The following is a 12,892-nucleotide window of genomic DNA, read 5'->3' as shown; positions in this document are numbered from 1 at the left end:
TGACTGTCTTAGTCCAGTTTCTGCTGCTATAACAGAATACCACAGACTGGGTGATTTATAAAGAGCAGAAGTTTGTTTGACTCACTGTTCTGGAGGCTGAAAAGTCCAAGAGCACAGCGCTGGCATCTGGCAAAGGTCATTCAGTAGTAGGAGGGCACATGAGCATGTGAGGCAGAGAGGAAATCAGCTTAAACTCATCCTTTTATCAGGAGCCCACTCCCGTGATAACTAGCTCACTTCTGCATTCATGCCATTAATCCATTCCTGAGGGCAGGGGCCTCATGACCTAATCAGCTCTTAAAGGCCCCACCTCCCAATATCATCATGTTGGCAATTAAATTTCAACATGAATTTTGGAGAGAACATTCAAACCACAACATCCGTCAACCACATGAGGATACAGATCATGACTTATTTAACTTTTAGTTGAATGAAGCCAAGCCAGCAAATGGACTGTTTCTTCTCTAGTGATGAGGATACTTTAGTAGGAGCTAGAGTTTGTGGGAGATGCCATTTTGAGGATTGTTAGCTGGTAATTTAAAATATTTTAAATGGTTTTGTAACTTTAATTAAACAGTATAAATTTAAATTTCTTTGCTGTGGCTTCAAAGAGTATCTCCTGAAGTGGTTGGCAACAGTACTGTAAGATATTGAAGTAATTCTTTAGGAATAAAATAATATGTTTGAGATTTGTACACATAAGAATTCAGAGGCCCTCTATTGCAGATTCATCCTTAGTTGTGATGCTCTCTAATTTAATGCTTGATATCTTCTTCCTCTGTGTTATTTTTAAATTTGTAAGTAGATATTATTTTTAGGAAATATCATTCTTATGTTCCTTTCCACACTGTTGCATGTATGAACCAGCAAAAACTCACTGTGCCTTATCACAAAGAACACAGAAGAAATAATGTTAATCACATTCCCAACTGGGCAGTGGAACAGGAATTAAAAGAAATTAAAGAATGTGTAAGCAGAAACTCAGTTGTATGTAAGAAAATCCAATTCCCCCTGAGAAAGAGAAAGAGCTGGAGTCCTTTAAAAATTAACTGCCTGTTTTTCTTTGGCTAGTGAGCTTTATCTCTCCTCCTTTCCCAGGCATTGTGAAGACCCTGTTTCTCTAGCTGTGCAGTTGCAAAGTCACTAGACAGATAAACCCAAGTCATAAAACATGTTTTTTCTTGAAAAGAAATGATGTAATGCATGTCTCAATTAATTGAATAACTGTCTTTGTTTCTCACTTCTGTAATATGCTTCCCCCTGCACAGATCTCCCCCACACGAAATGTTTAAAAGGTAACTTAACGCTTTGTTCAGGGCTCGGTCCTTTGGATGTTAATCTGTCTGGGCTGGTGCACCTAAATAATAAATGTCCTCCTCAACCCCATCGGTCTCTCTGATTCCTTAAAAAAAAAAAAAAAAAAAAAAAATCCTGCAACATTTCTGGTGGCCAGTATAGGGATTGAACCTGAGACCTTGGTGTTATCAGCACCAGTATCGACCAAAAAATCCATTAATTGGCCCCCTACTTCCATAGAGACCATAGTTTCCCTTATCAATCCTGCTATAGGCAGCACTGGCAGTTACTTTTTAAAAAATTTTTATTTTACAGAGATGAACGAAATCAGTCCATCATCGTAAGTGGAGAGTCTGGGGCAGGAAAAACAGTCTCAGCTAAGTATGCCATGCGATACTTTGCAACTGTGAGTGGTTCTGCCAGTGAGGCCAATGTGGAGGAAAAGGTCTTGGCCTCCAACCCCATCATGGAGGTAAGACAGCAGAGCCTTCGGCTTTCTTCCTATATTCTCTTGATAAGAAACATGCTCAAAAAATTGATTGATACAGCATGTCTCAGAAAGCCCGGGGTCTCCCAGCCACTAAAATGAAGAAAATGCTTTTCTACGTGTTTATAAAAAATCTAGGAAAAGTAAAAACTTGGTAAGGTAGACATTTTTAGTAAAGCCCAGCTATAGCGGAATCTGTTTTAGTCTATAATCCTGAATTTTTGACCTACCAGCAAAATTGTTGCCCCTAAATACCAGGCAGCAATTAAGTTTCCTTCTCCTCATTAACTGACTCATGTCTATTGTTCCTTTCCTTGTACCAGAAGTACAAGTTACTCATTTCCCCCAAGTCCTGAGTTCTTATTTATGCTCCTTCTAAAACATAAGATTTGTTATGCTCAAGTATGAATGAGTTTCATTATTCCTTTGCCCATATTTCATTTTCTGTACTTAGTCCAACCTAAGTTGGCTTAAATTTTAATATAGCTAAAGTTTTAATTTTTTTCCAGATTTGAACTACAAACTTAAACTATGATCTTTATAAGCTTTTTGTTGTTGTTGTTGTTGTTCTGTCAAGCACATAACACAGCTATAGGTTCATAAAAGACAGTAACTGTAAGGTTTTGACAGGGGAAGAACTATGAAAAAATGTGCTTTCAAAACTTGAATACACCATATACAAAGTAGAAATGCCTATGCCAATGAAAATGGAACTAATTGTGTGAGAATTTGAGTATTTTAGGATTTGTAGATAATTATGTCTATTAATATGATTTTTGGAAAGTTATAGTTTTATATGAAGACTTATTAAATGGAGAAAAATTACTTTTGTTAAATGGAGAGAAATTAATTCGGACATGCAGAAGCAAACCTTCCTTGTTAAAAATTCAAATCGGCATTTTTTTATTCCTGTCTTTTTCCTTTGTCAAGCTTTATTTGTCACCCAAACACAGATGGAGTTAAAATCGGCCTGGTGCACCTGTGGTACAAGTGGTTTTTGCGATAATCTATGTAGAGGTAATTGTGCTTGGTTTGCGGTGCTGCGTGTGACACTTCAGAACAGAATGCCGTGACCTCTTATCTGTAGGGCTGCTCTCTAGAGCAGCGGGACTTCTACTTTTTGGGATTGAAAAACAAGATATGATGGGGAAGTTCAGAGGCTTCATGGGCTGGATGTGCTATGGAAAAAAATACTGGGAATACTTTCTGAAATAGGATGAACAGGAAGAAACAGATGTTTGCACCGAAAGAGAGTAGTGAAAATTTTAAGCAAATGTTAAGATTTTGAAAGAATGTAAGCTACAGATACACTGCTGGATGTCACTAGTGTTAATACTGGGGAAATAGAATCTGTGGAGCCAGTTTTTGGTTTGGGGTCAGAAAACAACAGGGCTTCTTTTCTTGCTGTTGTTGTTTTGACTGGTTTTGGTCATGACAAATTCTTGGTATTTGACAACAGTTCCAGCCATTTTAGTCCCTAGCATTAGAATATCCCAAAGTCTTGAATGTGATGGCATTAGGTAATCCCATTTCTTCCGGGTCTGGACCATATAATACTAGGATTTGAAGTTGTCTTTGAAGATAACTTAAGTCTAGAATGAACCTTCTAGAATTTTTCATGAGTTGAGTGAACTATTTTATGACCTCTTTCAAAAAAAAACAGCTTTATTGGTTTTTCTGCAACACAGATTTGAATTGTATTACTAGGAATATATTAAAAATTTGGAATAGCTACTGTCTTAGTCCATTTAGTGTTGCTATAACTATAGCCTCAGAATACCTGAGGCTGGGTAAAAATTTATAAAGCAAGAGATTTATTTAGCTCATGGTTCTGTGGGCTGTACAGTAAGCATGGCTCTGGCATCTGCTAGGCTTCTGGTGAGGGCCGGCGTGCTGCATAACATGGCAGAGAATGTCACAGGGCAAGTGGACACACACAAACGGGAAACCTGAGGGCCTCCCGACTTCATAACAACCCACTCCAGTGGAAATGAATCCCGTCCCGAGAGAACTAATCCAGTCTCACAGAGGGAGAGCTCACTACAGGAGAACTTTACCAAGGCTTTCACTATAGATTTGTCCCCATGACCAAAACACCTCCCACTAGACCCCACCTCCCAGCACCTTCACATTGGGGATCAAATTTCAACATGAATTTTGATGGGGACACGTTATATCCAAACCACAGCAGTCAAAGATAATACTTACAATATGCAATTATAAAGAATATGCCCTGCTTGCTGGGATGAACATAAAAGATAAAGGGATCAGCTATGCTCACCTGCTTCCTTCTCTATTATTTAGTCTGTCTAAATAATTTGAAATTGTTCATCTATAAGAATTTGGATTAAGAAAAATTTGGTAAAGAGTTGAACTAATTTTCAATAACTACAAAAAAGGGCATCTCAATTTGAAAGATGGAAATGTGATATGGAGCTGAAGATCAGTTACTGGAAGAAAACATAGGTAAAATATTGAGTATGTAGTCTGAAAAATTTGTAGCTTTAAATCGCTTCAATACTATGTCCCTATATCAGAGCCCTTTGCTGAGATGTCAGGAAAGGCATATCGGCGTCTCCAGTGATCTTCTGAAACTCCTCATAGGATAATGAGCATCCTACATGGTTAACGTTACAATCCAGGGTCTAAAGAGATATGCACATTATTCTTTAAAAAGGAAGCTCCTCATTCTCAACATAGGCTTCTTTTGCAAAATGTGAATGATGTACAGATAATTATTCTATTTGCTCCATTTCATGATGTTTTCATTTTTTCCTGGAAATTTTCATCATAAGATGGGAATAGCACACTGAAACTTTTTTTTTTTTAAGAGACAGGGTCTTGCTCTGTCTCGGCCTGTCCCAGGTTGATCTCAAATGAACTACTGGGCTCAAGCAATCCTCCTGTCTCAGCTTCCCAAAGTGCTGGGATTATGGGTGTGAGCCACTGTACCAGGCCTGGATCTTAATTTTTTTTTTTTTTTTTTTTTTTTGGAGACAGAGTTTCACTCTTGTTGTCCAGGCTGCAGTGCAATGGCATGATCTCAGCTCACTGCAGCCTCCACCTCCTCGATTCAAGCGATTCTCCTGCTTCAGCCTCCCGAGTAGCTGGGATTACAGGCACATGCCACCACGCTCAGCTACTGTCGTATTTTAAATAGAGATGGGGTTTCACCGTGTTGGTCAGGCTGGTCTTGAACTCTTGACCTCAGGTGATCCACCCGCCTTGACCTCCCAAAGTGCTGGGATTACAGGCATGAGCCACCGCACCTAGCCAGTTGTTCTTTTTTAATTTCAATAACCATAATTGAAGATTTTCATCTCCATTTAGTAAAGAAGAGTGACTCATGCATCATTACATTAAAATAGTAAAACCAAGATTACCAAGATCACAAAATTTATTTTTTCCTTTAGTGGCTTCTTGCTGATTAAAGTGAATACAGTATTAGGGAGTCTCTTGTGAATACAGTGCTTATATGGCAGAGGCAACAATTGAGGGAGTGGACAAAAGATACTGTTTATGTATAGAAATTTCTTTCCCTATCAGTTTCAGGACTTAGAATCAAATAATTTTATTTTTTAAAAAGAACCCTAGAGCTCCACTATCCTAGTCAATTTACATTTGAGGATACTAATGCTCCTCAAAGAGATTAAATAATGACAAGTTGATAATAGGGCCTGGTCTGATAGGTCTTCGGGCTTCTAATTCATTTGTTCTTTTTACCATTGTTTGTCTATGTTTAAATACATTTTACTTGAAAACAAAAGGATCTGCTTCAATTCTAGCCAATCCCTGCCTCTTCTCACAGTGTGGTGGTGTTTCGGCAGGTGGGCCACTCTGACGCCCAGTCTGAGTAGATGGGGAGAGATGATATGTGGAAGGTGGGGTAAGAGTTGAGGAAGGAGGAGAAGCTGTGGCCCACCCTTCCTCCACTTGCTTAGTTACTGGCAGGAAAGTGCTTAGGACAGTTACTAATATTTATTGAGTGTTTATTGAGTAGCAGCTGCTACTTCTACTACATGTAATCTTTCATTTGCTCTTTGGAAGAATATATTGTGTTGAGAGAAAAGTCTGCATTTATAATTAATCTGCTTTTCTAAATAAAATAGTGAGACCATATACAGACTTTTTGCTATGGTGTTTTGTAATATCAAGAGGGGTAACATCTGAGTAAATGAATAGATAAATTATCTGAGGCTACGTTAGATCCTTCTGTAATTTTGCCAGGAAGATATTCTTATTTTTCTAGAAAAGCATTTAAAATGTTAATCTAAAATATAGCAGTGTCCTCACTGCCAAAACAAAATAGGATATCTACACTCTATTTCAGAAAGTGAAAATATATTTTCTTTGATTGATCAAAGAATCTAATGTGTTGACTTGTATGGCTATGTTACTATTGTTTTCATTACTTACATTTGTATCACTCTTAAAACTACATTGTATTTTCACATCTTTCTGTCTGCTGTGGTTTCAATTTACTAATCCTGACATAGGCTTTACACAAGTGAAAGATATTAATTTTTTATGAAATTTGCTTATTAAACATTTAATATATGCATTATGTAAACACTTGGTTTTCTAACTACATCTTTTTTTTTGCTTTGCCTTAAAAAAATTTATAGAAGCGAGTTACCTAAATCAGAAAGACATATGTCATTAAAATTTTTAAGGTTATATAAAACATTTAGCAGCAAGTTATATTCTCTGCATTCTGTAGCAGATATTTTGTAAGCTAGATTTAACTATCAAAATCCAAAGCCAAATTTTACTTTTTCTGGTTCTGAAAATGGCCTTTAAATTGAGTGGGTAATACTAATACTCTACTAATAAATAGTCTAACTGGAACTTTGTTGCCACAGGATAAGGTGATAGAAACATCAGGCTAAAGAGACCCTGAACACCAGAGCAGCATTTCCAGGAAATATTCATTGGTCTTAACCATCTTATTTATGTAAAGCAGGTGAAGTTTTTTTGAAAAAAGTAAAAACCTGAAGCTTACCTAACAAAGCCTATGCCTTGGCAGCTCCCATCCTCGTTTGTTCTCTTTCTTTGCTGGCATGAATGTTCAGATAACCCAAAAGGTGTTATGAAAATATTCTAACCTCTGAGTTCAGGTCTGCTGTTTCTGAAAATCATTTTTGTGAGAATAACAAGACAAATAAGAACTATTAGTATATATCTGTGTGATTGTGCAGTGAGCAAAGCATACACCTGTGCCTGCAGTGGCAAAAGTGGTTCTGTTCTTAAAAGAATCAGTTTTGGCCAGGTGTGGTGGCTCACACCTGTAATCCCAGCACTTTGGGAGGCCGAGGTGGGTGGATCACAAGGTCAGGAGCTCGAGACTAGCCTAGCCAACATGGTGAAACCCCGTCTCTGCTAAAAATACAAAAATTAGCTGGGCGTGGTGGCATGTGCCTGTAATCCCAGAGGCTGAGGCAGGAGAATCACTTGAACCTGGGAGGTGGAGGTTGCAGTGAGCCGAGATTGTGCCACTGCACTCCAGCCTAGTGACAGAGCAAGACTCTGTCTCAAAAAAAAAAAAAGAAAAAAAAATCAATTTTAAGGACCTGTGTTCTACTCCATCTTTTCTCTCTCTGAGCAGATTCTGTAAATGTCATGTTATGAATTACACTTCTAAAATCTTATTTTCTCCCTTGCTTTTTAGTCCATTGGAAATGCTAAAACAACCAGGAATGATAATAGCAGCCGTTTTGGGAAGTATATTGAGATTGGTTTTGATAAGAGATATCGAATCATTGGTGCCAATATGAGAACTTATCTTTTAGAGAAATCCAGAGTGGTATTCCAGGTAAGCCGGCCATATACACATATGTACTTGTGTTAGATTGCTGTATAATTGTTGAGTCCATGCTTGCTGGTATGCATTTTATTTCAAGATACTCTTGAGCATATTATGACAGTATTACCTCCAACCACACTTGGACTGAAGCCTGTAAAATGGTGCCTGTTAGAGGCAAGGGAGTACCACTTAAATGCTAATAGTCTTTGGGACCGGTCACTTTTAGGTTTGACTTTTTCCTACAGGTGCTTGCAGGAAAGCTTAGTTGAGAACAGGTGCTATTGGTTTAGTCTTGTCTCTCATATTTCCAAATAATAGGGAAGGCATTGTTCCATGCTCTCAATAAGTTACAGTTTGAACTCAGTTCAAGAAAAAAAATTATCTTGTCGTCTTTCCTTCCTTCTTCTCCTCTTTCAGAATATATTATTGTTTAGATAGAATAGTGAGGGTTAAAAAAAAATCTTCACAACCCAATTGTGAACTACTATCAAAAAAACAGTTGATGCATCTGTGTAGGGTTTACATCCACATGTATGCTCTTGGTCCCTTTTGATTGGTAAGTGGGAGATATGGGAGATACTATATATTTACATCACTAGCAGGCGTACATTTATATATTTATAGGTATGGGTTTATCACACACTGTCAGTTCTGTAGACCTACTGCTTGCCTCATGCTGTGAGATTTGGGTTTCATTAGCCTCAACTGCATGCCCACTGCATTGAGGTTCAAATACCCTTGACACTGCCATGTAACAGTGTCCACAATTTCCATAGCCCAGGTCTGTCATAGGTTTGAAAGTGTCTGAGAATTTGAGCAGTGTGAAGTTGCTCTGGCTTTGACTTTGGGGCTGTGCCTGATTTGTGGCCACCTAAAATATAATACTTGATTTGCATAGTAAGGCAATACAAATGAAGTATTATATTTAATATCTAGGTACATACAGAACAGTGTTACTATGCTGATGGCTATTTCTATAGGTTTTTTTGAAAAGTGTCTACTTTGATAACCAGAAGAAAGAATGGGTGAAACAGAGGTAGATCTAAGGGAAGATTCAAATATTAGAGTTCAAATAGTAGAGGTTTGATTGATAGGTAAGTGAGTAAGCGGGGAGGAAAGATGGTCCTTGGTCAGTATGTGACCAAAGGCTAGTAGTGCTTAATGCAAAATGGTAAAGCCCAATCCTTACTGTCTTGTTTAGAGACACTGAACCATTTCTAGCAGTTTCCCAGTCTCCAGTGATATAGAATGTCAAGGATGTTTGGCTTGTCGAAATGAGTCACACAATCAGAAAAGGCATACTTGTATTGTCCTTTATGTACAAAGAGGACCTAAGCATTTCTGCAGACTCACAGGCTTTTCTAGTTTCTGTGTGCTGAACCACCTGGTCTCCTGTTTAATCATGCTTGTGGTCATTGGTATATTGGTAATTTGTTCAGTGGCTTCTGTCCCTATAATAGGTTTTCTTTTCCAGACATCAGCCCCCTGTGGGCATCAAACCTGACCTTGGCCTTATTAATACGATTCATTAGCCAACTGAGTATACTGTAAAAATGAAGGATATAGTGATAAACTATTAGGTGTATGAACAATATTATTGCAACTGTATTTTTTAGATATATGTGTGGAAAAGACTCTCAGGAAATACTGAAAAATTATCTTAGAATTTATATGTGATTTATTTTCTATTTTATAAAACAGTTATTGATTTAAAATGTATAAACTAAAATGATATAGAAGATGTACATTTGTGACTTTCCTACAAATAACCACAGTAGATGGTCCAGTCTACAATATGGCAAGAATGGGATTATTCTTTTTTCAAAGCATTTGGAAGACTGAATCTAAGAGGTACCCTTAGAAAATAGTATTGAGTATTGCAAAAAAAAAATGATTTTAGTTTCCCCCAAAAGCACTGATTATCTTATGATTGTGGACATATATCAAGCTGTTCACTAGTTCAGAAAGCATTACTATCCAATACTTTATGTTGAATTTGAGCAACACACACATACTCATACATATGCATATAGACTATAAATCATAAGATTTAATAATCAGAAATAAGTATTAGGAAATATAGGAAAGTATAATTTATTTAACCAACTGAGATAAATATTAAAATCTTATTTTACGATAGAATTTCCTGAATTTTAGATTAAAATGCTGTAATTCAAAACTCTTCTTATTTCAAAGGCAGAAGAGGAGAGAAACTATCATATCTTCTATCAGCTTTGTGCCTCAGCAAAGTTACCTGAATTTAAAATGCTACGATTAGGTATGAATATGGCATTAAATTTATTGTTCTGGTATTGTTTTCTGTTAATTTCCAAGTTTCTAAATTTACTTGTTAAAAAGGAGCTTATCTCATGTTGGAATACTTATGGATAATATGATAAAAAGTCAGCCCTTGGCTTCAAAATAACCCATGGGGGTAGAGGAGGAGTAAGTGGCTGTATAAATGGAACAGGATTGACCTGGAGGTGATTTTAGATGGCTGTTTAAGATGAGTAATGAGTACCTAGGGGCTCATTCTATTAGTCTCTCTACTTTTGTATGTGTTTGATATTTGCTTTGATTAAAGGAAAAAAAAAATTAAAGGAGTTGATTTGTTAGAAGCCAGTAGGGTTTCTTATGAGGGGAGTAAAGGATTTGAGGAAATTATTCTAGTGTGTAGATTGGAATAAAACCTTTAGGAAAGGACTATTTATTTTACCAATTAACATAAATAAACTATAAATATTTTACCCCATTTATTTAATTGAATTTTATTTAATTTTTAATTTTTAATTAAAATACAATTGAAAACAGAGGCAGTCAAACTCTAGATGCTGTACACTCAACTGTGCTATCACCACCTCTGATTCAGAGTGGACATAAGGGTAGAAGGCAAGGCTTTTTCATAAACCAGAAAATTTTTATTTTTCTTCATTACAGGAAATGCAGATAACTTTAATTACACAAAACAAGGAGGCAGTCCTGTGATTGAAGGAGTGGATGATGCAAAGGAGATGGCACACACTAGGCAGGCCTGCACTTTGCTAGGTAATGTCACTTTATTCTTGAGCTGTTATGAGGAATAGCTTTTTTACTCAAGCAACCTTTGTTTAGAATATTGGCTTGACTTTTTATTAAGTGGCAAGTATTGCTATAAGATTTAATATTCCACATAGAACACATTTAGACAGCAGATGGGCAGGAGATTTCTTTTTGGGATGATGGAACTGTTCTAGAATTAGATTGTGGTAATGGTTGTGCAACTTTGTAAATTTACTAAAAATCATTGAATGGGTGAATTTTATGGTATGCAAATTAGCCTTCAATAAAACTGTTCAAAATATATATTTGGGGCATCAGGGGAGGGCTACTTGTAATTCTTTGCTTAAATTTTTACAAAATCTGAAACCTGAAGCTAAGTGAAATGGGCTCCTCTACAAGCTCGCATTTTGTAGGAGCTTTTGGTTTATTTGTTTGGTTTTGGGGATCTTTCTGTGGCTGGGAAATGTGGCTGAGTTGGCATCATGACAGAATATTCCATTACATGTAGTTTATTCCAGCATTTTTTTTCTGTCCAACATTTCTGAAGCAGCTCAGATGTCACTGTCTTGTTTCTGGGATTTAAAAAATGTTGGGCCTACATGTGAATAAATTAATCTTTAGAACTTGTCATCTACAACTTAAAGAAAAAAAAAACCTCAGAATATAGATAACTCTAAAATCGTATGATGGCATTTTGAGTAGTACCCTCAGGTGAGTTAACTTAATTTAAAAGCACTGCTAATTACAGTGTGGACCAGGACCATTGTGGGCCTTGCTAGAAATGCAGAATCTCAAATCCCTTCTCAGACCTACTGAAACATAATCTGCATTTTATCAAAATCTATTGGTGATTCATATGCATATTAAAAGTTTGAAAATCACTGCATTTCTTCTCGTGCTAAATCTGTTTGTAAATAGTAAATTTGTGAATTTGAAAAAGCCATACAAAATTTGCAGTGAGCTGAGATCACACCACTGCACTCCAGCCTGGGTGACAGAGTGAGACTGTGTGTCAAAAAAACAAAAAAGAAAAAGCCATAATGCAGGAGATGGTAAAAAACATTAATTATAGGGTCATTACTGAATTACCCTTTCTAAGATTACATATTTGGAAATAATTTCACTGCTTCTATTTGCATGTAATTATAGCTAATTTTCTGGAGATTCTTATGTTATTTAAAAATGAAGCCAGATCTGATAAAAGCTGAAAGCTGTCCAGCTTTCTCATCCTTCCTTATCCTTCAAGTTCTGCTCTGATGCTGTATTTGGACGCATACTCATCAGGCTGGGATACAGCACCAGCCTAAACGCTTCTAATCTTGGCGTCTCTTTGACTTATACTTGGTCTGTAGTTTAAAGAAGTAATTAAATAATTACTTTTTAAACAGCCTTAAGAAGTAACAGCTTTATTGGGCTGTATCTGGAGCAGAGATAAATAGAAATGGTAATACTATTAATTTTAAACCCAGTGTGTGACAATGATGACAACAATTTGTTTAGCACTTACTGTGTGTCATGTCATGTATTAAGTATGCTATGTGCATTTAATCTCATTTAATCTTCACATACTTTGAAGTAGTCACTATTATTTTCATATGTCAAATGAGAAAATGGAAGCATAGAATACTGAAGCTACCTGTCCATTTGAGATGATAGGTCCATAGCAGAGCCAGGTCTCAAGCCAGATCAGCCACAGTCAGCAGCCATGTTATCCATCCATGATGCTAAACTGCCTAATGTGTTAATGTCAACAAAGATGAAAGTGTTGTTAGCTATGACACATTATAATATGCACAACATCTGGCAATATTCAGGAATTAACAATAGGCTTAAAATTGTCTGCTGTAATTGTTTAGTTTCTATTCTGAAATTAATCACTTGTTCATTCACTCTCTTGTTTCAGGAATTAGTGAATCTCATCAAATGGGAATTTTCCGAATACTTGCTGGCATCCTTCACTTAGGCAATGTTGGATTTACATCCCGAGATGCAGACAGCTGCACAATATCTGTAAGTTCAGAATAAGCTTTAGTGGGATGGCAGTTGAATTATGTTTTAGATTTGTAGATTGTTTAAAGAAGCAGTATAGTTTAAGTCTCTCTATCAATATTATCAGAAATATAATTATCAAAGACATATGTTATCCAAAGGAGAATCTCAAACTGAGAATAAAGAAATATGGATTCTAATCTCTGGTGCATAGTGATTGTGTGTGTGTGTGTGTGTGTGTGTGTGTGTGTGTGTGTGAGACAGAGAGAGAGAGAGAA

General features: G+C 36.6%; 1 protein-coding gene across 6 annotated transcripts in view; it reads left to right on the top strand.

Annotated features, from left to right (window-relative positions):
- MYO5A (myosin VA) overlaps positions 1 to 12,892 on the top strand; it is a 228,319-nt gene that overhangs the window by 116,225 nt on the left and 99,202 nt on the right. For 5 of the 6 annotated variants that reach the window (XM_055363022.2, XM_055363025.2, XM_055363024.2 and 2 more), the window contains exons 5-9: positions 1,612 to 1,768; positions 7,452 to 7,595; positions 9,783 to 9,864; positions 10,524 to 10,631; positions 12,529 to 12,635. In XM_055363022.2, coding sequence (XP_055218997.1) covers positions 1,612 to 1,768; positions 7,452 to 7,595; positions 9,783 to 9,864; positions 10,524 to 10,631; positions 12,529 to 12,635 — 598 coding nt within the window. Of the gene's footprint in view, positions 1 to 1,611; positions 1,769 to 2,614; positions 2,801 to 7,451; positions 7,596 to 9,782; positions 9,865 to 10,523; positions 10,632 to 12,528; positions 12,636 to 12,892 lie in introns of those variants that run through there. The other variant, XM_055363027.2, reaches the window with a different exon arrangement.

The sequence above is a fragment of the Gorilla gorilla genome, chromosome 16 (assembly GCF_029281585.2).
Source record: "Gorilla gorilla gorilla isolate KB3781 chromosome 16, NHGRI_mGorGor1-v2.1_pri, whole genome shotgun sequence".
NCBI classification, from domain to species: domain Eukaryota; kingdom Metazoa; phylum Chordata; class Mammalia; order Primates; family Hominidae; genus Gorilla; species Gorilla gorilla.
This window is presented reverse-complemented; position numbering and strand designations above follow the sequence as displayed.